The following is a 15,102-nucleotide window of genomic DNA, read 5'->3' as shown; positions in this document are numbered from 1 at the left end:
GGCAGAGGGATGCCCCGAGGGGCAGAGCATCGCCCCCTGGTGGGCAGAGCTTCGCCCCTGGTGGGCGTGCCAGGTGGATCCCGGTCGGGCGCATGCGGGAGTCTGTCTGACTGTCTCTCCCCGTTGCCAGCTTCAGAAAAATACCAAAAAAAAAAAAAAAAAAAAAAAGAATTATGGTCTCCGCGATGCGATGTTGACAGCCCTCAAGGATACTGCTGTGTATGGCATATGAAGGGCCAGAATTTGTGCAATGAGGTGGCCTGTCTAGACCATGTCAGTGCTGTGAAATTATTAATAATATGAGTGGTAAATACATTATTACATCTCAATTTTTTATTAATTCAGGTGACTCTGAGTGAAGGTCCTCACCACGTGGCCTTGTTTAAAGATAGTTCTCGAGAGTTTGATCTTACCAAAGAGGAAGATGTAAGTAGCATTCATGTGAAGTTCATGTGTGTAACTTTATAAACCTATGTAAGCTTATAGAAGAAAACTAAACAAAATATCTGTTTACTGAAGATTTTCATAATACTTTGCTGTTCTCAATTTGTAGCTTGCAGCTTTAAGACATGAAATAGAACTTCGAATGAGGAAAAATGTGAAAGAAGGTTGTACTGTTAGCCCTGAGGTCAGTGTTGCGATTCACTTTAACAATGTCCTGTGAAAATTTTATGGTTATGATTTGAAAGAAATAATGACATTAGTATTGATATTTACATTGCTGCTATTCCAAAATAACATAGATTTTTTTTTAATATTCTAAATAATGGGTTGTTTTGTGGGTAATTGTCTAGAATAATTACTTTTAGTGCAGGAAAAGGATATATTTTTTCTGAGCACCATATCTGAAAGGATGAGATATACAATTTTCAGAATATATTCACCAAAGAATTCCTAACCAGCTTCCCCAAAATGTGTTTTGTTTCCTCCTGAGTAGACCATATCCTTAAATGTAAAAGGCCCTGGGCTGCAGAGGATGGTGCTCGTTGACTTACCAGGTGTGATTAGTGTGAGTATATATAACACTTATATTTTATCTTATACCTCTGTGGAAACCATTTATACTGACATTTCAAACCCTTTTCTTTAAGACTGTGACATCAGGCATGGCTCCTGACACAAAGGAAACTATATTCAGTATCAGCAAAGCTTATATGCAGAATCCTAATGCCATCATCCTGTGTATTCAAGGTAAATCATAACAAAAGAGTTTAATTGCGTTGATATGTTTCCTTCAGCACTCTAAGCTTTGCTGTCAGTGTGCATGTTACTTAAACATACAAGACAGATATGATTCACTCCCTCCTGCTCATTCATTTTATTAGTAAATAGAATTGAAGCTGGGAATATTTTGATGAATTTCACTGTAGGCACCATAGAAATTTTATTGGCTAGAATATTTTTTATAACAGATGTATTAAGAATAGTTCCCTTACTATCATGTAGACACAGTGGTGTGGCTTGTGGAAGTTTTTAAAATTCACTTTGCAATTATTACAGTGTCATTTTTTTTCCAGATGGATCTGTGGATGCTGAACGCAGCATTGTTACAGACTTGGTCAGTCAAATGGATCCTCATGGAAGAAGGACGATATTTGTTTTGACCAAAGTAGACCTGGCAGAGAAAAATGTGGCTAGTCCAAGCAGGGTAAGGGCAAGTTCTTTATTGTGATAAAAACGATCCTTAGTACAAGCTCCAGCTATGACAGGGACTGTTGTAAAGGGGGAAAACACTTTATGGAGTACTTTTATCAGAGAGTGCTAGAGGTATTTTTTTTCCTCTGTCAAAACAAAGTATTGGGAAATTATAGTAAATTAAGTGCAATTTTGAGGTATAAATAAAACTCCATAATTATAGTTTGTTTTAGAAATACCTGAACTGCTAATGCTGCAAACTCTACTTGCAGTGATTTAAATAATGCCATACAGTCATTAACCTCATTTGTGGTGTTTCTTTTGTAAAATTTTCTTTTTGGATTGATGTTCATAAATTAGTGTCAAACTAATTGACTCCTTTTTGGACCTTAACATATGCCTTTTGTTATTTTTTTAAATTAATTTTTTTGCAGGTAAATAGTACTTTTCCTAACTGATCAAAGATGAGCAGATTTTTATAATAGAGAGGGCATTAGATTAGGTGTCAGGCATCAGCATTCTTATCTATGCTCCCCCTCCAAATGGGTATGTTCTTGGGCAAATCTTATTATTTTTCTGTTTCTAGTCAGTGCACAGTCCAGCCTAGTAGACTAGCTCAGTGATTTTCAACTGGTGTGCTGCGAACATTTTTATAAAATTCAGTACCTGACTCTATAGTGAAGGGCTCTGACCTCTTTTCCCTTCGATTGTCAAAACCATCACAACAGCCAACACAACAATAGCCGTCTGGTATGAATGAATTAGAATTACACCTATTTTTCCTGTTATATCGACGAAAAATATATTTTTTGGTGTGCCGCAGAAGTTTAGTAATTAGTTTATGTGTGGCATGAGATGAAAGAGGTTGAAAATCGCTGGTTTAGGTGATCTCTAAGGTCATTTTCATTCCTGAAATTCTGTGACTTTGACTTCTGTTCATGGTGTTTGGTGTCCCCTACAACAAGGAAAGAGGTTTCTTTCAAGGTGACATTGTATGTAAATGTTATTAGAGTTCAAGTCTTGACTTAGGTCATGCCCTGTTCTTAACTTAAAGGCATAACATGTCCTGGTTAAGAGAGCAGAAGCTATAGCCAGATTGCTTGGTCCCAAATTCTGGTTCTACTGTTTGCTAGCTGTATAACATTGGATAAGTTATTTTAACGTTTTTAGTGCTTTGGGCTTCTCATCTGTTGGAAATGAAGATATTAATGGTACTAGCTCATAAGTTGTGAAGGTTTAATGAGGTAAATATTTGTTTTAAAAGAGGTGGGAGAGATATTACTATATCTTTATCCTCCTTAGAACAACTTCAGATATAAGTACCCCTGCCTCATGCTCCTGCTTAGAATTTCTCTCCTTTCTACCTGAGACTTTTTGGGACTGTGCCCCTCAGTTAGGGGTTCTCAAGACAGAACTGCATTCACTGACTGTCTACAAGGACTCACAGGACTCAAGCACATAGTCATACTTACGTCTAAGATTTAGTACAATGAGAGGGGACTAAGCAAAATCACAAGGGAACAGTCACAAGAAAGGATGACTACAGGAACTCAGATTCCCTTTTCCAAGAGTCCTCTCCCAGCAGAGTCACAGGAGACATGCTTAATCCCTCCAGCAATGGGCTGCTCATTAGAGACCCAGCACCTAAGGTTTTTATTGGGGCCTGGTTATGTAGGCACCCTCGTACCAAAATTCCAGACACCCAGAGGAAAGCAGCTGTTCAGCATAAACCATATTGCTTGCACAATGAGCTACTGTTCCTTAGGGAAAGTTTTATATCAATGAAAGGAGCTGTTTACTATTAATAGTTCAGTTCCCAGATACCAGCCTAAGACAGGCAGGCCTTTCTAAGGACAGCAGTCTCAGGCCTGCCATGGTAACTCTTTTTACTCTGACCTTTGCTTTGCTTTATATGGTGGGTGAGGTCTGCTTTGGCAGTATCGGTCCTGATATGAGGAGAGAAAAAAGTGAGGTAGAAGCAAATTTCTGTGTTTTCGTCCCATCTCTTCATTCTGTTCAGATGTCTTTCCTGAACAGGACAGTCAGATTGTTGTTGTTGTTTTTTAATGCAGCTGAAGCTTATAGCAATCCTTTTTCACACCAGTCAGTGTTAGCTTAGGGATGTGACCTATCTTAGAGGAGGGATTTTTACATCAGTAAGTCTTCAGCTGAATGGGCTTTCTGAGAGGAGAAACTCTTACACTGCATGAATGATAGTTCTCTGTGCAAATATGCACTTTTCTGCTGACAAAGTCTGTAGTTGTTGCTATATTCAAAAAAAGATTTTTGACCCCCAACAGTAGGGAAACCAATGGATTCAAATATTTTTTAAACAGATGGCCTCACTGGTTAGAATTTAGATATTTGGAGAAGAGTGTGGGGAAATAATAGCAGCTGACATATATTGAATCTTTTGCATTCTTGGCATTGTTTTAAGTATCATTATTATTTCATATAACCTTTTCAGCAGCCGTTTTGAAAAAGTTGTAGTGTACTTAAGGCCACATAGCTAGTGAGTGGCAGAGAAGAAATTTGGATAGGCCTGACTTCAAAGCACATCATTCCAGTTTTAATTTTGGTACTTGTGTTTTAATAATACATTTTGAATATACTGAAATTAAATGTATTTATTTTGTCCTTAAATTGCAATTAAAATACATTTTAATACTTTTGTATTGATTTACATATTTAAATAAACATATGCATATACAGCATTATAAATTTGCTTTCTAAATAACATATAATGCTCTTTAAAATTATGTAAACCTTTATAACACATCTCACATTTATTTTTCTCACTTTTAAAAATAGATTCAGCAGATAATTGAAGGAAAACTCTTCCCAATGAAAGCTCTAGGCTATTTTGCTGTTGTAACAGGGAAAGGTATGCAAAGATGAATTACTATAATTAAAGTTGTTATTGTTTCAAATAATAAACATTAATTTTCTTAGTGAGAACTTCATCATATTTCCCTAGGAAACAGCTCTGAAAGCATAGAAGCAATAAGAGAATACGAAGAAGAATTTTTTCAGAATTCAAAACTCCTAAAGTAGGTATCTTGTTTAAAAATGTAAAGATTTTATAGTGAGGGAATTCAACATTGAACTTTCAGAATTTCTCTTAAATAGTGCTATGTATCAGCAAGTCCTCCAGCTACTCTACAGAATGGGGAGCAGTTTATCACATGGTACAACACATGCTGACCTAGCACACTGCCCCTTCACTGTGGGCAACGAAAGGCTGCATAGACATCTTTGAGTTGTTTTACTTACAGAGCGATTTTAAAGTATCAACACTTACATTTTTAAATATTTGTACTCATTTCTTTCATAGTGTTGGGGAAAGTTGAAATGGGGATTGGGGTGTCAAAGGGGTATCCCTAAATAGATATTGATAACCGAAAAGCAAAAAGGAAGAGCTAAAGGGCAACTGAGTTATATTAAAACTGTATATGTAGAGAGTCTCTTGACGTGGAAAAGTATGCTTGCTTCTATATTAGAGTAAATCAAGATAATTCTTTTTTTTTTCCAAGTAAGAGAAAGGGAGATAGACTCCCGATGCGCTCCAACTGGGATCCATCTGGCAACCCATCTTTGGCCGATGCTCTGCCCATCTGGTGCCATGCTTGCAACCAAGCTATTTTAGCTCCTGGGGCAGAGGATCCACAGAGCCATACTAAGCGCCCGGGGCCGATGCACTTAAAGCAATCGAGCCATGCTGTGGGAGGAGAAGAGACAAAAAGAGAAGGGATTGGGGGAAAGGTAGAGAAGCAGATGGTTACTTCTGTGTGCCCTGACCAGGAACCGAACCTGGGACATCCACATACCCAGCTGATGCTGAGCCAACTGGCTAGGGCCAAGATAATTCTTATAAACATAATTTTGAGTATTATTCAATGAGATAGGAGCTGACAAGTGTATAGAACTATGCTGTTCAATATACTAGTCACTAGCCTTGTGTGGTTATTTAAATTTAAATTAGTTAACATCAAATAAAACTAAATTTAGTTCTTAGTCACACTAGCAACACATTTCAAGGCCTGAGTAACTCCATGTGGCTAGTAGAAGCTACCATATTGGATAGTTCAGATACAGAACAATCTCTTTTTTTTCGTGACCGAGACAGAACAAAAGGGACAGTTAGGGACAGACAGGAAGGGAGAGAGATGAGAAACATCAATTCTTTTTTGCAGCACCTTAGTTGTTCATTCATTGCTTTCTCATATGTGCCTTCACCAGGGGGCTACAGCAGAGCAAGTGATTGACCCCTTGCTCAAGCCAGCAACCTTGGGCTCAAGCTAGCGACCTTAGGCTTCAAGCCAAACACCCCACACTCAAGTGGTGACCCCAGGGTTTTGAACCTGGGTTATCTGCTTTCCAGTCCAGTGCTCTATCCACTGCGCCACCACCTGATCAGGCTAGAACATTTTCTTCATCACAGCAAATTTTATTTGATAGCATTGGTATAAAGTGTATATGTGGCAGCCCTGGCAGGGTAGCTCACTTGATTAGAGCGTCATCCCTATATACCAAGGTTGCAAGTTCAATCCTTGGTCAGGGCACACACAAGAATCAACCAATGAATACATAAGTAAGTGGAACAACAAATCTATGTCTCTCCCACTCTCTTTTCTTCTCTCTCTCTTCCCCTTCTCTCTAAAATAAAAAAAAATAAATTTTAAAAAATTTTATGATAAGCTGTAACCTTACCGTAACAAGCACATTCTCAAACTTAGTAACAGTACATTCCTACTGCCATTTTAGTGTAATTTAACCCTTGCTACTTTTTTGTAGGACAAGTATGCTAAAGGCACACCAAGTGACTACCAGAAATTTAAGCCTCGCTGTATCAGACTGTTTTTGGAAAATGGTACGAGAGTCAGTTGAACAACAGGCTGATAGTTTTAAAGGTAAGTTGGGTTTCTGAACTAAAGCATCACATTTAGAAATTGCATTAGCTGGCAATCTTAGGTATTCACGAGATTCTTTTCTCCCTTTCTTTAAGAGCTGTTTTTTAGTTCATTTACTATTAGAGAGTATGTGGAAAGTAGAAAAAGTACAAATCTTCAGTTGTAGTACAAGAACAGGATTTTTCTTTCAGAGGAAGCATTGCTGGGTGCACATTGTGAGTTGAAATAAATTAGAAAGTTTGCAGTAGTCCTTGGGAGAAAGAGCATAACAAACTACAGTCAACTCGGAGTCCCCTTTTGAGTGGAAAGAGGAAGTACGTTAGGAAGCAGAGCTGTCTGAGCTTCAGCTAGTTCCTGAGTCCCGTACTTCCCTGCTCTGCGGCTTCTATAGTTTCAATTGGTGAGAATATACATTTATTCCCTTTTCCCATTTGGAAATTTCACCTATTTATCCCATGTAGTTCCTGGGCAATCTTGTGTATTGTTATTCCCATCTTACACAAGAGAAAACAGAGACACAGAGTTCCTTAACTAAGTAACATACCCAGTGTCATGTAGCGGTAGACCTGGTATCTGAATCTTGGTGGTATAAACACAGGGTCCATGCTCTTTAGCTGCTGTACTAAACTGCTTCAGTTGTGTGTTTTGTGGCTTGAAAATGGGGAAACTAGAGTCAAGGGGATTAGTCGGGAAAAATTGCAGTGATGAGAGTCTGAGATGTTGAGAGCCCGGAGTGCCGGGAGCCATAGGCGCACACTTAATTCAGTTCATGCAGAAGACAGGCAAGGTAACCTGTAGCCATTGCATCTGGAAACATTGAAAATCCTCAGACTTGAACATCTTTCTCTCTTCCTTAGCAACACGTTTTAACCTTGAAACAGAATGGAAGAATAACTATCCTCGCCTGCGAGAACTGGACCGGGTAATATTTGTGCACCTTATGTATTTTGCATATATCTAATCCAGCAATTTTCAACCAGCGTGCCACAAGAATTTTTAAAACATGCAATACCTAACTATTTAGTTAAGGGCACTGACCTCTTTTCCCTTAGATTGTCATCATATTAAAGAAATGACAATAGCCAACACAGCAGTGGCCATCTGGTGTGACTCAATCAAAGTTATACCTATTATTTGGTCAGATAAGCAAAAAAATATATTTTTTGGTATGATGCAGAATTTTAGTAGTCTATTTATGCCACAAGATGAAAAAGGTTGAAAATTGCTTATCTAATCTAATATTGCACTATAACAAAATTTATGTTAATGAGCGAAATCTGGTAAGCTAAATTGCTTCGGTTCTGACCATGATTAGAACTGCAAGAGTACATTTCCAGTTATCTTTTCTACAATAATTGAAGTCATTTTTTATAATGTTAAAACATAATTAGTGATCATGTGATATCAAAACAAGTATTTAAAAGTATTTTCTGAGAAGATGAAGGTATTTTTAAAGGTCTTTAGAATTAATGTATTTATATAATATAAATTTATTAAAGTTATATATCATTCCCTTTTCAACATTTACTGTGGAAAAATATACCCTAAGTTAGTGGGATTTAAAAACTGGTTTTCCTTTATTTTAAAATGCCATTGGTTGTCAAACATCATCACTTTAATAAAAGACTAAATTCACATGTATTGATTGATACCTTCACATAACGTTTGTTATGTGAAAAATTTATCTGAGCAGATGTGATGTGAAAAGTTGCATTCATCATTATGTGAATAAGGTAGACATCTGTGTCAGTTTCTTTGTCCTTGTCTGGATATTGACATTTCTCAAAAAGAGACTAGAAGAGAAGAGACTTTTCCTGGTCATGCATGCTTCAAACCTGAGGGTGCTAGCCTGTCAGAGGCCTTCTTTTTAGTTATCTTTGAAAATCATGGCAGGACAAATGACTATCTTATGAAAATCTTACTTACTTGTATCTATATTGCCTAGAATGAACTATTTGAAAAAGCTAAAAATGAAATCCTCGATGAAGTTATCAGTCTGAGCCAGGTTACACCAAAACATTGGTGAGTATTTGACCTTTTCTCAAAGACTTTACTATATGAATAATAATGAAATATTAAAATTTAGATAGAAAAAGTAGTGATTTATTATAGCCTTGGCTCATCCCCAAAACATAGGCAGGAAGATAAAAGTATCTAATTACTATTTTAGTCTAACTAATGAAGTATTTAAGTAGAATAAATTATGTATAAGTATCTTTCAGAAGAGATATTCTAAAAAATAGCTGCTTCATACTTTTAAAATCTTGATTTGTCTTAGGCTTTTCTTTACCTTTAATATGTTTTGTACAAATCATATTTCAAATTGAATCCTGTTTGACAATTTAAAAAAAATAGGAAGTAGCATGACCAGGCGGTGGCGCAGTGGATAGAGCGTCGGATTGGGATGTAGAAGAACCAGGTTCGAGACCCTGAGGTCACGAGCTTGAGCACAGGCTCGTCTGGTTTGAGCAGGGCTCACCAGCTTGAGCCCAAGGTCGCTGGCTCAAGCAAGGGGTCACTCAGTCTGCTGTGGCCCCTTGGTCAAGGCACATATGAGAAATCAATCAATGAACAATTAAGGAGCCACAATGAAGAATTGATGTTTCTCATCTCTCTCCTTTCCTGTCTGTCTGTCCCTCTCTCTGACTCTGTCTCTGCCAAAAAAAAGCAAGTAAATGTATCCTTTTGAAAAATACTGATGCAAATCTTTCAAGGCAAACTATTACTTTCAATTTGTTTTATGTAAATTTGGGTGCTTTTGAATTTGTTGGAGTGGGGCACTGTAACCAAAGGAAGTCTCTGTGCTGCAAGTAAGCTGTGTCTAAAGAACCTTGAGATTTTTGCAATCATGTTAATTAACAAATTCTTTGTGATGGAAGTTTTGACAGTGATGAGGAGTTGTATGAATTTTATGATAAATAAAACTTGAGTTCAATAGCTTTATGTAATACTTTTTTTTTTTCAAATCTCAAGCCCCCAAAATAAGGTGTGTCTTCTACTGGGAGTGTCTTATACATGGGGAAATAGGGTAGATTCTAGGCCTTACTAGCCAAGTTCAGAAGACTAGAATTTAACCTACTGAGCAGTGAAGGTCGTTGAGGAAGTTTAGGTCCGATTGCATTTTAGGAAGATATCTGTAGTTGAGAGAATGGAATACAGGTGGAGGAAACTGTAATCAAGGAGAGAGGTAGTTATTGGAAAAATCTTGATAAGACATAATAGTGGCTTGAACTTAAATAGTGGTCATGCAGGTAGAGAAGGGGAGACGTTTTAAGATCTTAAGAGGTTACCTAGAACAGTGGTCCCCAACCTTTTTTGGGCCACGGACCGGTTCAATGTCAGAAAATATTTTCACGGACCGGCCTTTAGGGTGGGACGGATAAATGTATCACGTGACCGAGACAAGTGTCAGGAGTGAGTCTTAGATGGATGTAACAGAGGGAATCTGGTCATTTTTTAAAAATAAAACATCGTTCAGACTTAAATATAAATAAAACGGAAATAATGTAAGTTATTTATTCTTTCTCTGCGGACTGGTACCAAATGGCCCATGGACCGGTACCGGTCCATGGCCCGGGGGTTGGGGACCACTGACCTAGAAGATAAGAATTGACAGGATTTAATGATTGGATGCATAATAGAGGAGTAATTATAATTAACAGTGATTACATTTATATCCAGTAATTACATTGCTAGGAATCTGTGGAAATGGAGATAAATTTGACAAAGGTGATCACGTAAAATTCTTTACTGTGGTTTTGTTTATAAGTATAAAAAATATTGGAGTGTAAAATAATTATATTTTCTATTTAGAATTACATAGTATTTTGTGTATCCATCTAGTAGATTACTATATAGTCATTGGAAAATACAGGATTTTGATTTGGAAAACTGTATGATATACTTTTACTTTTGTGTGTGTGTGTGACAGAGACAGAGACAGAGAGGGGACAGATGGGGACAGATAGGGACAGACAGGCAGGAAAGGAGAGAGATGAGTAGCATCAATTCTTCGTTATGGCAATTTAGTCTCCTTAGTTGTTCATTGATTGCTTTCTCATATGTGCCTTGACCAGGGGCTACAGCACAGCAAGTGACCCCTTGCTCAAGCCAGCGACCTTGGGCTTAATTAAGCCAGTGACCATGGGATCATGTCTATGATCCCACACTCAAGCCAGGAATGCTGCACTCAAGCTGGTGAGCCCCCGCTTAAGCCGGTGACCTCAAGGTTTTGAACCTGGGTCCTCTGTGTGCCAGTCCGATGCTCTGTCCACTGCGCCATTGCCTGTCAGGCAAATACACTTTTACTTTAAAGTTTAAAAAAATATTTATAAAACAGTTCATGTAATGATCTACCCTTGTAAATACACATCACACAAATATGTACATAAACATTAAATTATTTTAATGATAACTAAAGCTATAAATAATGATTGTCTACTGAAAGAGGAATTAGGAAGGGGTTTTTGCTTTTTCTATATTGGTTAAAAGTAGTGTATGGATTAGATCCTCTCCATTAAAAGAGAAAATGTCCATTTTGAAAATTTTTCTAATTAAAATTGAGTATAGGGGAAGTTTCTGGAGATAAAAGATGGTGATAAATAGAACTATATTGTGAATTGTATTTTGTATATTGTGGGATTTATTTTGTGTGATGGCAAAACTTAGGATAAAGAAAGAAATCTGCAGTCACATATAACATGCTGGGAATGGTGGTCGATGTAAGTACCGATACAGGTAAGGGTACAACCAGCTATGTTTTTCCACAGAAGAGAATGGGGGGGGGGCTTCTACTTTCTAACTCTTAAGCATATTCAACTGATGGGCAACTTCCTCTCAGCAGAGTTTGAGGACAATCACTGTCCATGGCAAGAGCCAGGGAAGGTTTGAAGATGCAAGGAACAGGGAAAAAGTGAGAATGTAAAATGGTTTGTTTGTTATGGAACAGTTTAGGGTCACAATAAAAATTATTGTGATGGAGGGGCGCAGAGGAGGTCTGGACCGATGACAGCACTTGGTGGTGAAAGTGCCAGTGAGGCTGGGGTCGGGTAAGTGACAGCAGCTCCCCAGGCTGAGTCAGAAAGCAGTGGTCTCCTTTGAGAAAGTCCCTCTAGGCCTGTGAGGATTTCGTGCTGTGAATTTTTGCTGTGGTCTCCCTGAAAGGGTGTCTGGGATGCTGATTCCCAGCCCAAAGACTCCTAGAAAGAGATAATAGACCATGTCTGTGCTGAGGCAGGAGCAGCAGCAGAAAGCCCTGGTGGTCAGAAACTGGATCAGTCTTTTGTTCACTTTTCAGAAATTTCCTTGAGTTTGTGTTTAAAATGGTATGTGAATAGGAGGCCCTGACAAGCTGCTTTTCTTTGGCTCGCTCCTGAAATTCTCCCACTATCTGTCATTAACACCACGATTAAATTGACTTTGTCCTCTGGTCCTCGGTGGTGTATCCTCTCCTCTTATTCTTTTTTGTTGTTGTTTTCTGGCTGTAGCTGAAAAAAGACCCAATAGTTAGCAAGAGGAGACCACCAGCTAAGCTCACTGACTCAGTAGACTTACTTTTACACAAAAGGTTGAGTAAGTATGAGTAGTCTCGGATAAGAGGAGCTGTTGACTCTTCTTACCCAAGAGAATGCAGTAAGGATGTTTGTTTCTACTACCTTAGCTGCCTGGCCACATCTAGAGGATGAGGTTACCCTTGAGACATACCACTTGATAAACAACAAAAACAGTGCTTTTATATACTATATTCTGTTACAGTAGAAATTAGATTGGGGAAGCCAAGTAAATATCTTGAGATTTTAATTTATTTAAAATTTTTTTTTATTTATTGATTTTAGAGAGAGAGGAAGAGAGACAGAGAAAAAGAAAGCAAAACATCAATTTGTTGTTCCACTTATTTATGCATTCCTTGGTTGATTTTTGTATGTGCCCTGACCATGGATCAAACCCACACCTTGGCGTATCTGAACAATACTCTAACCAACTAAGCTAACAGCTAATTTTCTTTCTTGATTGAAATAATTCTTTTTCTTATGTAGAGATCTGTGTTCATGTAAGATGTCTTTTAAGACAGAATTTTCAACTTGTTGTGCATCTTTTCTGTTGTTATCTTAATCCTGAATTACCCAGCCGTATTGTACAACGTCTCTGTGCTTTGTGCTGTGGTCTGATAAACTGTTAAAATTATATCAAAATTTAATTAAAATTTTGTCTTCAGTCTTGGATTCCATTTTAGTCAACATATATGAAGCATATTAGGCAAATAATCCAGTGAGAAGATGCTTAGAATTATTAATCATCAGGAAAATACAAATTAAAATCACAATGAGTACCACTGGAAACCTATTAAGATGACTAATATTAAAAGAACTAACCATGTCAAGTATAGGCAAGATATGGAGGATCTAGAGCTCTCATACTCTGCTGGTGGGAATGTAAAATGGTCCGACCATTTTTGGAAAACAGTTTGGCAGTATCATATAAAGTTAAATATATAATTACCATATGATCAGCCATTCCACTTGTAGAATATACACCCAAGAGGAACAAAAGCATATGTCCATACAAAGACTTGTACATGAATGCTCATAACAGCATTATTTTTCATGGACAAAAACTAGAAACCACCCAAGTGACCATCAGCAAGTAAGTAAACAGATTCCATGTAATGGAATACTAAGCAATAAGAAAAGGTGATATTTTGATATATATGTACCATAGATAAATCTCAAAAGAATTATGCTGAGTGAAAAAAGACAAGAGTACATGCTGTATGATTGCATTTATGTAAAATTCTGGAAAATATCTAATCTTTAGTGATAAAAAGCAGATCCATTGGTTACAACTCATAGGGATGATGGGTAAGTTCCTTACCTTGATTGTGGTGATTTACAGGTGTGTACGTATATCAACACTTTTAATATGTGCAATTTTTTGTAAATACTTCAGTAAAGCTGTTTTTAAAAACAATATAGTTAAATTTGGTGTTCTTGAAACTTTTTGTTTTTTTAAATTTTAGGGAGGAAATCCTTCAACAATCTCTATGGGAAAGAGTATCAACTCATGTGATTGAAAACATCTATCTCCCAGCTGCACAGACCATGAATTCAGGGACTTTTAATACCACAGTGGATATCAAGCTTAAACAGTGGACTGATAAACAGCTTCCTAATAAAGCAGTAGAGGTTAGGATATAATTTAATTAAATGGGTAAGAAGCATTATCTGAAGGGAGTAGGAGCTGTGAATTGTAGATTTTATTTCCATCACAGCCACTATCTTTCCTTTTGTCTTTATACTCCATTTATTTTTTATTCTTCATCTCTGCGATGGGATTAAGCTTAATGCCGCTACCAGTTACTACTATTATAAACTTTACTAATTGGTATGGTGTTGGGTAAGGTATTATTTTTCTTCCAAAGATAGCATTTGACAAAACCACCAAAATTTGCTTGAATAGGAAATATTTATAACTTCTTCTGTGGATAAAGATTCCTTAAGGAAAATGTTTAATGGATAAAACATTTCATATATTGAGTATCTGCAAGGCCCACTTATACTTAAATATTAAATAATCATTTCCTTAGTTTGGATCTTGCCAGAAGGTTAGACTAGAAATGAGAAGAAAGTGCCTTAAAGAATGCTTGTCTCTTACCCACATATCTTGGTCCTGCCACTTGGTTGCTTTGTGACCCTTGGGCTAGATGCTTAAGGTTTGTATCCTCATCTGTAACATAGGGGTGATAATGATGCCTACTTCATAGATTGTTATAAGGAATAAATGAGTTAATTAGACAATACCTGGCCCGTAGTAATTGTTCAGTAAATGCCAATTGCTCTTACAATGACGATTGACCGTCATCCAGTGTGATCAGCTGTGCATATTACTCTGAAAAATGATTATACTAGCTAAAGGTCTGTGTGAGGATGCTCCTGAAATTAGAATTGGTGTTAAAAATAATTTTGCTTTTCATGACTACCTTAGAAACAAAATGTTTCTGATTTTTCAGGTGTATTTCACCCCTTTCCGTTCCAGTTTCAGTCCTAGCTTCAGTTCTGTTCTCAATTTCCTTAAGCCCCCATTTCTAAGAACTTTTATAGCCGTATGCCCTCCTCTGCATGTGTTGCTGAGCCCCGGTCAGTTCTCCACACAGTCACCCCGAACTAATTCGAGCTGCTGCTGCTCCTGCTCTAGCTCTCTCCCTGCTGGCCCTGCAGTTTCTGGTCATCGTGATCGGATGTTTCTGTATCCTACGGTCACGCAGTAGAAGCGGTCCCAGAAAGGGCAGCGAGGCCGCTCCTGCCGCCTCGCCCCTTCACCCCTTCACACGTAGGTGTAGTAGAAAGATGCGGACCTGCTGAAGGTCAGGGAACATCGGTTTTAATACTTCACTGTGTATTCTTGAATAGTCACTGTCTTTATGATGTCATTTCTTAATGTTTAAAATGAAGAGGGCTGAGTATAAAATACCATTAACTAGCCTACTTTGACTTTAAATAGATTTAGTTCTTGATTACTTTTGACACTGCGCTTACTTTTGCTATTCATGTAATTTGGAGTT

At 37.5% G+C, this 15,102-nt stretch overlaps 1 protein-coding gene across 4 annotated transcripts in view; it reads left to right on the top strand.

Annotated features, from left to right (window-relative positions):
- The window catches only part of OPA1 (OPA1 mitochondrial dynamin like GTPase), a 111,706-nt gene that overhangs the window by 47,900 nt on the left and 48,704 nt on the right, over positions 1 to 15,102 (top strand). For all 4 annotated transcript variants that reach the window (XM_066241708.1, XM_066241705.1, XM_066241706.1 and 1 more), the window contains 11 exons: positions 346 to 426; positions 554 to 628; positions 938 to 1,009; positions 1,092 to 1,191; positions 1,518 to 1,648; positions 4,447 to 4,519; positions 4,613 to 4,685; positions 6,430 to 6,545; positions 7,403 to 7,467; positions 8,491 to 8,567; positions 13,561 to 13,726. In XM_066241708.1, the coding sequence (XP_066097805.1) occupies positions 346 to 426; positions 554 to 628; positions 938 to 1,009; positions 1,092 to 1,191; positions 1,518 to 1,648; positions 4,447 to 4,519; positions 4,613 to 4,685; positions 6,430 to 6,545; positions 7,403 to 7,467; positions 8,491 to 8,567; positions 13,561 to 13,726 (1,029 nt within the window). The remainder of the gene's footprint in view (positions 1 to 345; positions 427 to 553; positions 629 to 937; positions 1,010 to 1,091; positions 1,192 to 1,517; positions 1,649 to 4,446; positions 4,520 to 4,612; positions 4,686 to 6,429; positions 6,546 to 7,402; positions 7,468 to 8,490; positions 8,568 to 13,560; positions 13,727 to 15,102) is intronic.

Source organism: Saccopteryx bilineata, chromosome 8 (assembly GCF_036850765.1).
Source record: "Saccopteryx bilineata isolate mSacBil1 chromosome 8, mSacBil1_pri_phased_curated, whole genome shotgun sequence".
Taxonomy (NCBI): Eukaryota; Metazoa; Chordata; class Mammalia; order Chiroptera; family Emballonuridae; genus Saccopteryx; species Saccopteryx bilineata.
The sequence above is the reverse complement of the archived record's forward strand: the minus strand, read 5'-3'. Positions and strand labels throughout refer to the sequence as shown.